General features: G+C 38.6%; 1 protein-coding gene across 1 annotated transcript; it reads left to right on the forward strand.

The window, feature by feature from the left end:
- The first annotated feature begins 7,950 nt into the window (after positions 1–7,950).
- On the forward strand, positions 7,951–15,524 carry nes (nestin). The gene is made up of 4 exons (XM_079241364.1): positions 7,951–8,857; positions 9,875–9,999; positions 11,747–11,820; positions 12,383–15,524. Exons 1-4 carry the CDS (start codon positions 8,027–8,029, stop codon positions 15,088–15,090), a joined length of 3,738 nt encoding a protein of 1,245 aa, XP_079097490.1. The 5' UTR covers positions 7,951–8,026; the 3' UTR covers positions 15,091–15,524.
- The last annotated feature ends 374 nt before the right edge of the window (positions 15,525–15,898 follow it).

A 15,898-nucleotide genomic window follows, 5' to 3' on the forward strand; every position in this document is an offset into this window, starting at 1 on the left:
CAGATGAGCTTGTGGATGCAGGCGTGGTGCAGGGTGATCAGGTTTGTTTCAAAATGCTCGGGGATCAAAAGGGATCAAGCAGAATTCTCTGGGAAGATAATGCATCAGTTAAATGAGAAACAAGAACGAGACAAAACTTCTCAAAGTTCTAAGAGACCAGATAATAATCTGGCATCAAATGCAGGTTTGACTCTGAAAGATACACTGCTGGACTGATAGGTTGACAAATGGCAGCTGTGCCAACAGTCTAGAAGACACACACACACACACACACACACACACACACACACACACACACTGGAAACAAAGTCCAGAAACTCATGACAAGCCTGAACACCAACTGAATAAAATTTTTATAACTTGAAATAAACGATTATTAGAATAATTTTAAAACAATGTTACATTTTAACAAATGTTAGAAATCTTTTACAAAAGATGTTTAGTAAAACAAAATGACAGATAGATGTTGTTGATCTTATGATGCTGATGTGAGCCACTCAGCAAAAAAAGGACGTGTTCAGTAAACACAATGTTGCACAATACAATTTGTTTTTGTTTGTAAACTTAAACTGCCATTGAATTTATCACTAACTTTATAAAAATAGATGGATCCATATAGAGATGAACAAACAAGTATTTCAGCGGGAACAGTGATTTACTTTTTTTATCAGTAGACTTCAAAATGTATCATGCATTAAAGGACTTCCTTACCTTTTTTCTTTTAAATCAAGTTAAAAAAAATTCTAAAGTCTCTTCTATAGTTGCTGATCTTTTCATTTGGCCAAATCAAAAATACTTTGCAAAGTAAGAATTTTTGTATCATTGTCTCTATAATAGCTTATAATCATAACTAATCTGGGTTAAACTTCAGAATGAACCTAAAATGTATTTTATGATCTATAATTTCATTCAATAAAATGTATAGTTTTTTTTTTTGGTTTTTTTTTTTTTAAACCACTTAAACCTTTCCTCTGTTATCTGACTGGCTTTTCTTTTTGAGTTGAGCAGATGGCCAGAAGACATCTAAACTCTCGTAAACTCCTTTCTAACTTCTGAGTGGTCTATTACAGACTGAAAATATGCAAGAAATCAGCACTTATTGAAACCATTGTAAATATTCTGTGCAAAGTATCAAAGGCATGATATGAAAGATTTAGTGAAAATATATTTTATTGTGATACATTTAAGATGAACCATGTTTAATGAACGTTTATGTATCTGCCATTTTATTGTAATGTTGTTAAAAGTTTTATTAAAACTCATATATTTAAGATGAAAAGAAAATGTCATCAACAATGTGACAACATGCTGATTAATTACAACAGACTATGCATCCTTATGTTTTGACTTAAATTTACTATTTAGAGCAGCCTTATGTGCAGATTGTTTTTTATGAAGTATTTCATTCTGCTGCTTCTGTAAGATTAGAATAAAAGTACAACATCTCCCTCTGCTGGTCAAACAACAGCAGCAGGTAAAAGTTAAATACACCATATCAGTCCTGTTCTTCATCACATTTGCTGATAAATTATGTCACTGTAAATTTAACAGAGTAGATAAACAAACTTTGAAATTTTAATCAGCAACAGATCAACACATCTGTAATCAATGCATTTTTATAATTGTTGATTTCGATAGTCCCACCTTGTACAGGCATAACACTGAATCTAAACACATTTTAACAAAATACAAAATGTATTCAATGTACAAACAGAAATATGAACAACATAAGTGATAATTTTTCACTCTTTTAATAACAAATAAAACAACATTTATAATCGAACAAAAACTGAAACACGCGTTTGTTATTTCAGAAATTCTGCAGTCATTTTATTAATATCCACATGAAGTGTGACTGCAGGTTTAAACAGATAAAGCTGCTTTTTCACAGATCCACTGCTGCTTTTCATCACACCTCACTGATTTCCATCCTCCACGTTGGACAGAGATTACACACTGACCATCAGTAGCAGGAGCTGTCATCCAGTATCTGAGGAAGAAGTTTGTTAGATCAAGGCTGAATGATTTTATGAGTCAAAGTGATAGAAATGTTGTGTCTCTTACATGTTAGCTAAATCACTTCCATCGATCCATTTCCATTTCCCATCTTCTGCTCTCAGACCGATCCAGTATCCTCTGAGCCCAGAACTTCCCCAACTGATACTCCTGATATAGTTCTGAGGAAAACAGAGAGGAAGTTATCAGATATATATATAAACACCTTCTGACCAAATGATTGATCGTTTATATAATCAGATATTTTCACATCATCTATACTTTCAGTTTATATTTCTTCTTACCTTTTCATTGTCATCAGCTACAACAACTAGATCTGAACCTTTTCCTCTGCAGTCTTTCCGAGCTTCTTCCCAGCTTCTCTGACCAGCAGGATCTGGGTTATTTACTGCACAACAGCTGGACTGATTGTACAACCAGTCTTTCTCACATGGTTTACATGTTGTTGCTGAAAAAAAGAATAGATTAAAAAAAGTATTTTTCTGTACTGTGATATTATTTGTTTTTTAGCATGAATATATAGAGACATGAACATACGGCTTTTTTGCTGTCGACAGTAGGCATTGATGCTCCACTGAGCTCGACTGGCGTTGAACTTTATCCACTCTGTCTCCATGTGTTGAATTTGTCCTGTTAGGTTTTTCTTCTCCGTCTCCAGATCCTGGATTTTTTCTGTAAAATTCTCTTTTTCTGCCTTCAGGTTTGTGTTCTCATCTTCTAAGACAGATGTGGATTGGTTCAGTTTCCTCAGCTGCTCTGTCAGATCCTTGATGTTCATCATCAGGTTTTTATTTTCTGAAGTTCGATCAGCATAGAGAGAAGTCAAGTTGTCAAGTTCAGCTTGTGCAGCCATTTGTTCGGACTTGAACAGGCTCTGATTCTTATTTAGTAATGTAACTGTAAAATAAAAATGATATTCCAATAAGAATTTTGATGCAAATTGGATTGGATCCATTTTGGTTCAATGATTATTTTTCATACTCACTGTAACTAAACAGTACACAAAGTATTCCTGTGATGCCCAGAAGCAAAATGATACAACCAGTCCCGAAGCAATACACCAACTGTTTATAGTGACGTCCTTTGTCAGGTTCTGTGTCTGTCGAGGGTCCTGCTGAGGTTAAACAGATGTGAATGTGGTTTTAGAAGTCAGTCTGTTAAATGTCATCCTTCTTTTTGACCACAGGGTTTAAACCAGTTAAAGTAAGTGTAAGAAAATAATAATAATATTTATACAAATACTACTACTACTACTACTACTACTACTACTACTACTAATAATAATAATAATAATAATAATAAAGATTAGAAAATCAAGGTTTGTGAAAAGCTTTGAAGAATAAGTCCATTTGGACTTATATCTTTAGATATTTATGGAGTCTGAAACTCCTGAAAATCATATAAAAGTATCATAAATTCAATATGATATGGCACTGACATGCTGGTAAAACATGTTGCAGTCTATCTGCAGCATTATATACAAGTTGCGGATGAAACAAAGCAAACTGAAACACACATGAAAGGCACTCAGAAAGGAGGTTAAAAATTATACATACACACACACACACACACACACACACACAAAACATAAATGAGATCAAGTCAGTATCTTCCTTTCAGTACTGATAAAGCCAGTACAGTTAACTTCCTGCCGAAAAAAAAAAAAAAAAAAAAACGAAGAAAAAAAACGCACAAAACTGAGTAAATTTCCATGTAAATATTAAATGGATGAGCTCTTGGTGGTTATTAGACACTTGCATATGTCCACGATTTGCAACAAAATTTACTGACACCATCTGTATTTCTGATGTGACATCAGATAGACTCTGGTGGTTCAAGTGTCCCACTGACGTTTATTGAAAACCACACTTTTTGTTTTGTCTTATAATTATTTTAGTTTTAAACAATTCATTTTTAATGTCTGCAGTGAAAAAATCATTACATGAAAAATAATTGAGTTTTTGTGATTTTTTTTATATTATGGATGAGGTGGTCATTCAAATAATTTAAACTGACATTTAAAGTATTGAAATCCTAATAATGATGTCTTTTTTGATATAGTGGAGCAAGGTAGAAGTTATTTAGGTGGTTTATTTAAACAAAAATCAGAAAAAAATATAAATCAATGGCGATTTTAGAACAGTTTCTATGTTTGGGGACACATTTAGGAACGGAGGTCACCAGGGGGTGCCAAATTCACCCACAGAGTACAAAAGACATGAAACAGAAAAGGACAGTGGACTTCATTTGACTGAACAGAAAAACTATTGCAAAAATTTGCTCTCCAAGCTGTAATACACCAAAATGATCACAAACATAAGAAAGTTAACAAAAATGGAAAAATGTCATGAAGAGGGCATGAGGGTTAAGTCCTAATAAAGCATGGAATACAAACGTGTAAGATTAAAATGTTTTAACTATTAAAAATTCATTTAAAATAACTAAAACATATTATTTTTTAAAATAGCAACAATAATGGAAAACAGGATTTTGGTATCAGTAAAGGTCACTGAATTTAGATCATTAAAAGAGAGTTTAAAATTTAACTTAGACACAATTTATAAATAACTGTAGTGTTACCATAACTTTATAATTTCTCCTGTGCAGGTCACTAAAGATTATTTCTGAATTTTTGTTTCTACTTATTATTGTTCTAAACTCTACTGTAAATGTTCACTCAAACGGTCTGTGCACTGTATGAAGTCACACCTCTAACCAGCAAGAAAAATGCTGAGAAGTGTTTCTGACTTTAAGTTCCTTTTAAACAACAGAAGCCACGACTTTCATCGCTTCATTAGTGATGTTTGCAATATTTCACCCACTCTGTGTGATCTGCTTTCAGAACTTACCATGTGAATCAAACTGTCTTTCCGGTGTTTGACTGTGAGTCCTCACCTCATCATACACAATCTCGTCTTTGATTTTAGCTGCAGGATTCAAAAAATGTTAGATCCATAAATGTATTGAACTGAAAGTAAAAACATTTTCTTTTTCTGCAATTTCTAAAAATGATGTAATTCTGTAAAAAGCAGATGCTAAAAGAAAAGTAAAACTGAGAATAAAGTGATCTGAGTGTAAATGCAGCCTTTACAAATTTGAGGAAGCTGCGCTGAGTCTTACTAACATGATTAATTCCAAAGGAAATATTATTTGCACCCATACTATAATGTAATGACGTCTTTTACTTAACGTTTGTCTTGTGATGTTTTCCTGTATTACTGTGAATCCTCACATCCTCATACACAATCTCATCTTTGATTTTAGCAGCAGAGTTCAAAAGATGTTGGATACAGAAATGTATGCATAAATGCATCCAAAATATAGCAAAATAAAAAACAAAACATGATTTACTCACCGTTTGTTTTGTGATGTTTTCCAGTTGTTTCACTGTTATGCCTCACATCATCATAAACGATCTCATCTTTGTTTTTAGCTGGGAGATTAAAGGTGTTCACTGGTTAAAACTGCTATAAGTGTAAATATGTCTTTTTGCTGACAAAACTCTGCAACACAGTTGCTAAAAGTAAAGCAGAACAGCAAAAACTGTTTCACAGTGTAATCACACTGTTTGATAAAGTTTAAGGAAGTTGTCGTCATTTTTGCAAATGTAGTTTATTAAAAAAAAAAAAAAAAAAAAAAAAAAAAGACTGATTTACCAGTTTGTTGCAAACATGGAGTGTCTCATCACAATTTCCTATTTATACCAGGATGCTCTTTAAATGATTTACTGTGAATCTTCACTTCTTCTTACACAACATATTTCTTCTTTTTGCTGTTTGGTTTTAAAGTTTATTGTATTTCACTGACAAAGTGTGTAAAAACGTCTGCTTGGCGTTGACTAATCTCCAGGAAAGCAGATGCTGAAGGAAAAGCAAAACTGGAACAACTGTTTTAAGTGGAATCACAGTCTTATTTGTCTCATGAAGCTGCAGTAATCATTAGTTACGTTTTAAATTCTTTAAAAAAAAAACCAATTACATCCAATATGTAAGAAATACAGATCTTGATTAGAAGCAGTTTCCAATAATCTCTTGTCTGTGTGTAAATCCTTAATGGCTTAAGTTTTTAGTGAGCTCAGCATCTGCTTTATTCCTCCTTTATTTACTGTTATTCTGGTAAACATGTGAGTAAAATAAACAACACTCTGAGTCATACAAGTTAAAATAATGCCTTTATAAAATGTTAAACCTGGTCTTACCTTGTGGTCTGGGTCCTCTGTGTTTGAAAACAACTGAAGCATAATTAATTTCTTCTGCCATCAGAGCGGCTCAGTCGGTCTGGCAGTAGCAGAGGTGGTATGACAGAGGGACAGCAAAGTTAGTTGGAGTTTCCTTTACTTCTGCTTTTAATTTGAGAAAATCATTTGCATGTTGGGTCCGGATGTGACTTTTAAAACACGCACAGAGTTCATCTTCTATTGAAAACGTTTCACCTCAGCAGAGAGGGTAAACAGCAGACATCCTGAACAAAGTTTTATAGTACTGTATCATTCATTTTACTGTTTTTATTTGTTTATTTATTTATTGCATGCAGTGGCATTAACATAACAAAACGCAGGCGACATGCAAGTCTGTCATTTTACCACAATAAAGCATGAAACAGAAAAGAGAAAAAAGGAAGATAAAAAGAAATGAAAAGTTTTACCAGAAAGGAAGTGGGAAGAAGAAAGTTTATTTAATCCCACCCATGTTTGTACAATCAGTCACTTCACTGACACACACACACACACACTCACACACACACACACACACACACACACACACACACACACACAGACAAAAAAAAATCTTTCCGCTGCAACATTAGAACCAAATCCACACTTATCAGACAAGATTCATGATACGGAGAACAAAATTTTATTCCTGAGTAACTGAGGTATTAAATTCTAGTGGCATAAACATAAGCAACTTAATTATTGACTGTAACAATCAATTTTTGCAGACAAAAAAAACTTAAAGATTTATGTAGATTCTATACTTAAATGTTATGAATGTTATGGTATATGAAAATACACATATGACGTTAAACTTCCCACATAAACCATTTCAGCATTACTGGTAAAATACAAAGCTCACCTATCTATTGGAAAAGTTGCTACCATTAAATATAGCATCTTAACAGGGACTAAAGAAGTGGAGGACAACACGAGGAGTTTATGTATGGGTGGTAGGTGTGAGAAGGCTGATGTTGACAGAATGGAGGCGATGGGTGGGATGGTGTTGTAGAATGTCAGAGAGGTAGGGAGGGGGCCAGGCTGGGACTTGTAGGTGAGGAGGCAGAGCTAGTATTGGATACAGTGTTGAATGGGGAGCCGGTGGCGATGTTTGAGGGTGGGGGGTGTATACATATGTATTACACTTCTACAGACAGAAAGAAGATACTGGGACATATCGGTGAGTTTTCTAATTAATATTAATAATCTAAGTCATCTCGGTACCATATAAACTTGGAAATGAATTTCACCCTTTGATTTAGACTAAATCGAGTCCAAAATCCTTCAAAGAAGAAGAAGTTAAACAGTAGGTGAAGCCATTCTGTGAATAATATAGTTTTAAATTGGATTCAGTGGGTAACATCTTACACTCAGCTGGGAGAGGCACCAGCTATGAAAGAGTTAATCTTGAGAATTACATCATTGCCTCTGTCTGCCCTTTCCCATCCACTCCACTCTCCTATTACAGCCTTCCCTCTCATCTCATCTCTTTCAATATTCTGTTTCATCCCACTCTCTCCAGTTCTCCCCATCTCCTCTCCCCTCCTTTCCAATCCTCAGTCTCCTCCCTCTCTCCATCCCTCCTCCCCTAAATGTCCATGTGCCAAGCCCCTCCATTAAGCCCAGTATGAAAAGGGAAGCTGGCAGACACCACCAGAGCCTCGCAGGAGCCTCATAAGCAAGGCCCACACGCTGACTCAGACCTGGACACGAAGACATAACTGGCTGCCAAACCAGAAGCTGTTTACCTCTGAGTAAGGCCTCGGTTTGCTAACTCTCTCTGTTACTAATATTGACATGGAATTCCACAGTCTGCATAAAACTTTCCACCCCAGTGTCCCTGGTGAGGAGAAGCAACAGATGCTGAACCTGAACCGGCGCCTGGAAACCTACCTGAGTCGGGTTAAACGGTTAGAAGATGAAAATGCTCTCCTTGCAAAAGAGCTCCAGACCGTTAGGCACAGCAGCCAGGGGGACTGGACTCGCAGGAAGTGCATGGAGGAAGAGCTGAGGCAGGCGAGACTGGAAGTGGAGGCAGCCTGGAGGGACAGGGCCATCACAGAGCTGGAAGTTGGCAAGTTGACTGAAGAGCTCCAAACCCTGGAACTGCAGAGACAGATGGAGGCACAGACCAAAGTAACGGTGAAGACAAAGCTAGAGCAAAGCAGGAAGGAGTTGGAGGAGGAACAGAGGGCCCAGATCTGGCTGAGGGAGAAGGTCAATCAGCTGGAGCATGAGTTAGGATTCATAATTCAAACCCATGGGGAAGATGTGGCCCACTTGGAAGATGCGCTTATCCAGTCAAGAGCCACAATTCCTCCAGCGTTTTCTCAAAGACATAACCAGACACCAGACCTCCTTAACATGGGGAAGGAGTTTTACCAGAGGGCCACCAGCGCATGGCAGCAGGCATCAGAGGCCTACCAAGGACAGTTAGCTCGACTGGAGCAGTCGCTGGATCAGACCACAAACCGTTTGACTCAAGTGGGTCAGGAGAAGCGTGAGAGCCAGCTGAAGCTTCAAGCTCTGGAGAAGGAGATCGCTTCAGCTCAGGATGTCCGTCTGCATCTGGAGAAGACTTTAACCCAACGGCGAGACGAACACTGCCAGGAAATCCAGCAGCTCCAGGTGAGCAATCCACCAGTTAACAGCTTAAAATTTGGTCAAACAGTTTTTATCAGATTTATTTCTGTCAAATATTTAGAAAATAAACCAATGCAGAACATTTTGTCATGCAGTTCAATGCTGAAGACATGCTGGTATTTAAAAGCTGATGGTAAACTCTGTAGTTGTTTAAGCTGTTGTACACAATAAGCTAGTGTAGACAACCGTTCCACTTGTACAACAATAACCCAGTTTAACAGCATATAATTAAAACAAATCCACAATCCTGCTTAGTTACTAAGATGTTGGTTGTTTTATGTCATTTAAAAAACTGACAAAACAAAAAGATGAAATGGTAAAGTCAGTTTATCTTTAATAATGTCTTAATGAAGACAGCATTTGTTCTTGTGTTCATAGGAACATTATGTCTTGCGAGTGTCTGCTTTCTGATCATTTCCTTCCTCCTTTAATTTCAGATTTTACAAAAATAGATGGACAAAAGAAAAAAAAAACTCCCCAAAATGAGAAACTTACTGCAGTTCTGCCTTGTAAATATTTTCACAAGAAATTGCTCCGTTAGTGTGCAAAAAGTGTGTCTAAAATAAAGAATCTGAATAAGCATTAGCAGCTGCAGGCCTGAGGTCACAAGTACATCTGGGTATGAAAGGGACTGGGAGCTTCATATTAATGAATCAGGGTTGTTGGGATTAGTTCTGGGCCACAGTGAGGTCTGAGGGGCAGAGTACCCGAAGCTAAGAACTTTTCTGACCATACTGCTTTTGAATAGTGCAACATATCAACATGCATGGACTTTAATAACGTACAACTATGGTAGATCAAATCTCAAGTGCAAAATTTTGCTTGTATGATACTACTACGCTAGATCACTTCATTCTCCTGTAACAGTTTAAATAAGCCATAGAGTGTGTCAAACAGCGGGACAAAGTGTTTATTTATGCACGGTAAAACACACCAGAAGAATTTTCCCATGCCTTATTTTTAAAGTGCTTCCTTTTCCTGTTTGACTTCCTGTTATGGTAGGAGCACATGGAGGATCTGAAAGTGGACAAAAAGGAGCTGGGCCAGCAAATTGATCATCTCCTCCAGGAAAATCACAACCTCATGCAGATGAAGATGTCTCTGGGTCTAGAAGTAGCAACATACAGGTATGCTGCACTCCCATCTGCACTGGATGGCTCATTCCTTAAACAGACCCCCACCCCTCTTTCTTTCTTTTTAATATGACTAACCTCTGCAAGCGTACTTTGGATAACTGGTATAAAAAAGCATTAAATGAAGTTTAAGTGTTTAATAAAGAATGAATGGTTCCTTTATTTCATCATGCAGTAAATCAATAGAGTCTCTAAGACATGCTAAATGATGAAATGAAAAATCTAAGTGCATATCCAGTCACAAAATGAGAACAAAATGAATACATGTAGCATAATTTCAAAACTATACTACCAAACTTTGTTTTTTGTACTTCAGTAAAAACAAGTTATGCCAGGAGACCACCATAACTTCATATGAATTTCTACCACTTCTCCATGGTTCATTACTTGTATTTAACATTATATTGTTAAAGACATTTTGACAGTTTGTGAAAAAATTACTTTACACTGTAAGGTTTGCTTTGGGAACATCTTCACAAAACATTTCATTGCTCTGAATTGCTCTAAATTACATCTGTTGCCTTTAGAATCAGGAATAAGCATTAATTCATAAGGTCAAGAATAAAGAGTTAGAGGCTTTTTTGTCTTTGGACACTTAATTTGAGGCATTTCTAATGAAATGGATGCGCAGTGTTTACTAGCTGAAATCTGGCAAGTCATTTTAGTTTCACATTCCTCTAAAATTTCCATCTGGTTTGTTCTGAAATATTTCCAAATATTATTGCATGACAGCCTGCTTTATTAGCATCGTTTGCACTTTTAGCTTTTAGTCACTGGGAAGCAGTTAAGGAACTGATTTGTTTCATGTTGAAAATTTCAAAATTCCCCATTTTACAGCCCTGGAATGCAAAGTAAATACATGCAACAAACAAACAAGACGATAATCAGAGCAATAATAACAGACAAAGATCCTTCCCTTGATGTGAGACACAGAAAGTCAAAGCCAGAGCAGCCGTCTGGACTAAAGGTCAACTCATTCTAGCAACAGACTCCGCTGTCTTGGACAGAGCAAAATATCTACAACGAAGCTCTATAGTGTCTCCTTTCTCCGTCTCCCCCCACCTCATAGTATTGACCCTCACCCTTGTCTGTGAGAAGCTGCCATCTTATGAGCTATGGGAGTCTAGAGTAACGACATCGGGGAGCAGGTGGGGGAGAGGACATGAGTAAAGGACGAATCTCAGAATCATTCACTGCAGGTTAAAGCACATGCTTTCATTGGATGTATTTGGGGAAAAAATGTCTTGAAATTTTGATAAAACAGGTTCATGAGGCTAATTATGTAGCGTATGTGCTGGAATGGAGGCTGCTGAGGGCCACATGTGTGAATGGAGACAGCAGTATTAGTGCTGCATGAGCTGTTTGTAATATCTGTTGTCATATGTGTGTTCACAAGTGCCCCTGTGGCTTCGTGTGTGTGTGTGTGTGTGTGTGTGTGTGTGTGTATGTGTGTGTTTGTGAGAAATTGGTGACAGAGGTTTGTGTGCTGCAGATGGCTCCTCAATGGCAGGACCTTTTCTTCATTACCATAACAACAGACCTTTTTTTTCCTGCTGCTGCTGTTCAAGAGCAGCAAAAGTCTACCCTTGGTGCTGTTCCCACCCACAGCTCTGTGTGCAGCATCATGTTGGCATTCACTCCTTTATGGCTCCTTCCAAATCACCAACCACCACATCATTCATGTGTGTTAAAAGCTGTGCAAGTCCAGAATGCAATTTTCTCTTGTCATTTGTCTCCACAGAGCTTTGCTGGATAGTGAAAGCCTCAGGGGAGACTTGTCTTTGTTAAATAAGCCAGGAAACATTTCCATCGCAGGTAATTAAAGTAAACAGTATGTATAGAGCAACTGCATGCCAGCCACTGCTGCGATTCATGTCACAGTCAGAGAGTTTTATTTCATTTAGTCTCAGTATAATCATCTTGGAGTGGGGAGGGGGCATGTTTCATATAATTTCTGATCGCACTAGCTTTACTGGAGACTTGTGTTAGGGGGGCTTGGTGACGGGGGCTGAGGAAGGCACTTTGGGTTCTGTAATACAAGCCACATAAGGCGGTCCCCAGTGGTTATTGAGCCATATGGCTTTGCTTTCCCGTATGCTAGACAGCAGTGAAAGGAAATAACGATCAATATCTACCCATTAGTGTCCAAACTCACTAGAGAACAGACATTTTATTAATGCTTGGGTGGTCCAGGTTCTAGTTACTTATTCCCACTTGCCAGACTGTATTCTGTGGGGATACTGTATAAAATCTGTGTCAAATATTTGTCAGAATTTTATATGTGATGAGGTTTTATTGATGAGACGTCTGTAAGTCGTTATTATTATTATGATAGTATCTTAGTTCATTGTGTATTTATGACTTCTGTCTTCCACAGATGCAGTTTTAAAGCCTTATGTGGTTAAAAGGAATTCCCAAACCCAGCTGTATGGTAGCCACAGGACCACTCCCACGTATTCTCTACGTGGCATAAGACCTGCAGTAATAACTGCAACACCATTCAGCAGTAGAAAGCCTGACAAGATCTTCACCAAACCTGCAGATGCAACAAAGTATACTACACTGGAAGACCCTTATCCAAAAATAGTGCAGGATGGAGCAGTTGAAAACTTCCGACCACAGGAGGTTCACGAAAGAGTCACCTACGCCGAACCTCTGCCGCCTCCGAATGAGCGAGATGCACCTGCTGAAACATCAGAGGACAAAGATGAGGTGGACTGGAATGATGTTGATAACACGCCTGAGGAGAGACTTACTGATGAGTCAGTTGTCAGTTGTGAAATTGTGACCAGCCTCAGCAGTGAGCCGGGTTTCAGTGATGAAGCTGGTCGATTTACAACACCCGATCTTACATCACACACCGCGCTAGTTTCAAAGAAACCTTGCACATTTTCACATGGTTTGGATGAGGATGTGGTGTTTGAGAGCAGAGCTGACAGAGAAAATGCAGATGAGATGCAGATTTTGACTGATGCAGTGTTAGTTACAGAGTATGTGGGTAAGATAGTGGAGCAAGCGCAGGAAGAGGTGTCAGGTGCTGAGACAGCCTTGGATTCCAGGCCAAGCAGCCTGGAATCCGAATGTGAGTCTGTAAAAAGTGTTAAAAACCAAATGACGCCTTACAACATGCATGAAAATGTTACATATGACGATGCAATGGAGACAAAAGAAGGACTAAACGGTTCAGTGGGAGAAACAAACACAATGGAGGTTGAAGATAAGTTGTACCCTGATGGAGAAGAGATGGATACATGGGATAGTGTAATAGAGAGAAAAGTTGAAGTAAAAACTGATGAAGACTTGGGAAATAAAAAGCAACATGCTGAGCCAGAGGAAGACATATCAGCAAAAGAACTTGAGAAAGCAGCACAAGTAGGTCAAGATGTGTCCTTTATACAAGTGGACGAGGGACGGCGCACTGCTTTAGACCAGCAGCAGGTTCCACTTCCTGACAAGGAAGATGAAGATGACGAAGAGGACTCTCAGAATGTCTCGGTGTCGTGGAGGACCGAACTGGAGAGTGACAGCTACACTCAGGACAACACTCTTGCCGACACTCGTCCTCTGATTCGATACAAAAGTGACGAGACAGATGCCAACACTCAGGCTTCCCACATGGACGAGAGCGAGTCAAGCGAAGGTGAGCATGAAAAAAAGATGGGAGAGGTGGGAACTGGAACGTGGAGCGACGGGAAGTCAAAGACGTTCGGAACTATGGAAGATCTGTGCGAAGAAGTTGAAGAAGAAACGGTGGACGAGGAATATAATTGGGGATTCACTTATGTTGAGGACAGAGATGTGATAGTAAGTGAGCATGAAACCCAGGAAAATTACTCAGAAAATGCAAATAAAATGGTGAGAAATTCGGAAAGAGAAGAAACTGAAGAACATAGAAGCCTTGTAGGACACTCGTATGCAGACGAGGAGCTGGAGATCGACAGACTTGTTGAACAGGAGTTAGAAAATTTGTCCACAGACAGCTACAGTTCACATTTTGCACAGCGGCACATCGCTGAGGATGTCCCGCATCTGGAGGACAAGCCTTTTGAAGAAGTCGATGAGCAGGAAGAGGATGGAAAAGCTTCATGTGAGCTTGAACAGAATGAGAACCATGAACATTTATCTTTCACTGCAACTACCAACAAGGCTTCTGAAAACCGACTTCTCAGTGATTCATCTGCAGTAATGCCTCCAAGCAACAACTTCGCCGGGGAGGATGTCCAGTGTGAAAATCAAGAAGATACAGATAAGCCAGGGAAACGGGAGGAAGACGATGACCACATTGTGCCCATGATCGCCTTTTCATACGCAACAGAAACTAGTGCGGAAGTTACCGACTTCATACGCAGCTATGATATAGAAGATACCGACAACATGGAGGACCAAAAATCTGTGATTCCAGCAGATCAGGAGACCCTGCAGGAGGTGGCGGCTTTCCCTGAGCTCACAGGGCCTCTACCTGAGAAGCCATCCACTGAGTCTCAAATGTATCGGGTTGAGGAGGCTGAAGATTTTTACAGGATTCCCGAAGCTTTAGAAACAGCTGAATGGGAAGTCCTAGAGAACCCAATGCAGGACTTTGACGTCAGAGACGGCGGTGAAGATGATCAGAAGTATGACGTAACAGAATTAGCTGATGAAGGCGCTTTGACGCATCATGTAGAACCTGTCAAAACTTTCCCCGACATTGTACCCGGTGAGAACGATTCCTCCGTAGGGAAGGATGGAACAGACAGCAGCCATGGTCTCCTTGTCTCTGATGTAAATCGTGACACCTGGGTGTCCACCTTTGAAAGCGGCGCCACGTATACATCAGATGATACCTGTATTCAGCAAACGAATCAGAATGAGGGATTTACTGACAACCAAGTCTGGGGGAATTTGGAAACCCAAAATGTTGTCAATGGAAACTGTAGGATAGATGATGACTCAGCAAAGGCCTTGACGGCCTTTCAGGACCAGAAACAGATGCATGTGGATGCGAAGAAAGTTGTGTGCAGTGAGTCGGGCCATTCTGAGGAGTCTGAAGCCGAGGCCGAATCCTGGTCATCTGACGAAGATGTAGAGCAGTTAGAGTATAATTAGAGATGAATTAGTTTTAAATACAAACACACACACATACACACACACACATACATCTCTCTCTATCTTTCTATCTAAAACCAAAGTTGAGCCTTGGTGTGCTCCTTCGTGACATTTACCACCAACGTGCCATGAAGACTTAAACATGTTTTATCTCGGTCTGATGCATTAATGTAGTTTTCCCCCACTTGTTCAAACCGTTCAGTCTCATAGTTTGCATGTTGCAGAGCTTGATTGGGTCTGGAAGAAGAACGAGCATGAAGAGGACAAAGAATATCATTTGGAAGTCAAATCATTTATTGATCCTAGTCTAATGTGATTGTAGTCAGTAATGGAAATCAATGAGACTAGAAGGGTAGGATTCTTTGTAGAGCTGCTATTACATTGTGACAACTCGTGTTTATGCTGGTATTTTACTAGATGTCATAAGGTCACAATCCAAGGATACCTGCATGTAGAATGGTTGTTCATGTCTTCTACCTATAAAGGTTATTAAAATAACGGTACATCAGTACAGTCCAAAATAAAGTAGATGAATGATATTATCTGTGTCTTGTTTGAAATCTTTGAATAAACACACACCACATCTATTAAGTCAATTTATCATAAAAATGACATTATCATTGATGCAAACAGATGTTGAGCAAATATATCTAAAGTCTAAGATTAGGAGACATTGATTGTATGCTGTTTGACCTTTCTGACCATAAATTCAGCCCATAAGGAGTTTTTATTTCTGCTAAATCTGTTAGAACCCCATTAGCTTATCTGGAAATACAGCAAGAGCCAACAGAAGATGTTAAGTAACAAT

This window comes from Telmatherina bonti (genome assembly GCF_933228915.1).
Source record: "Telmatherina bonti genome assembly, chromosome: 5".
NCBI lineage: Eukaryota > Metazoa > Chordata > Actinopteri > Atheriniformes > Telmatherinidae > Telmatherina > Telmatherina bonti.

Bases quoted from the DNA above. Each gene is read 5' to 3' on its own strand.
- nes (XM_079241364.1), top strand. From the start codon at position 8,027: ATGGAATTCCACAGTCTGCATAAAACTTTCCACCCCAGTGTCCCTGGT. The intron at 10,000-11,746 runs GTATGCTGCACT...TTGTCTCCACAG, and splicing joins CTAGAAGTAGCAACATACAG to AGCTTTGCTGGATAGTGAAA. The intron at 11,821-12,382 runs GTAATTAAAGTA...TGTCTTCCACAG, and splicing joins AGGAAACATTTCCATCGCAG to ATGCAGTTTTAAAGCCTTAT.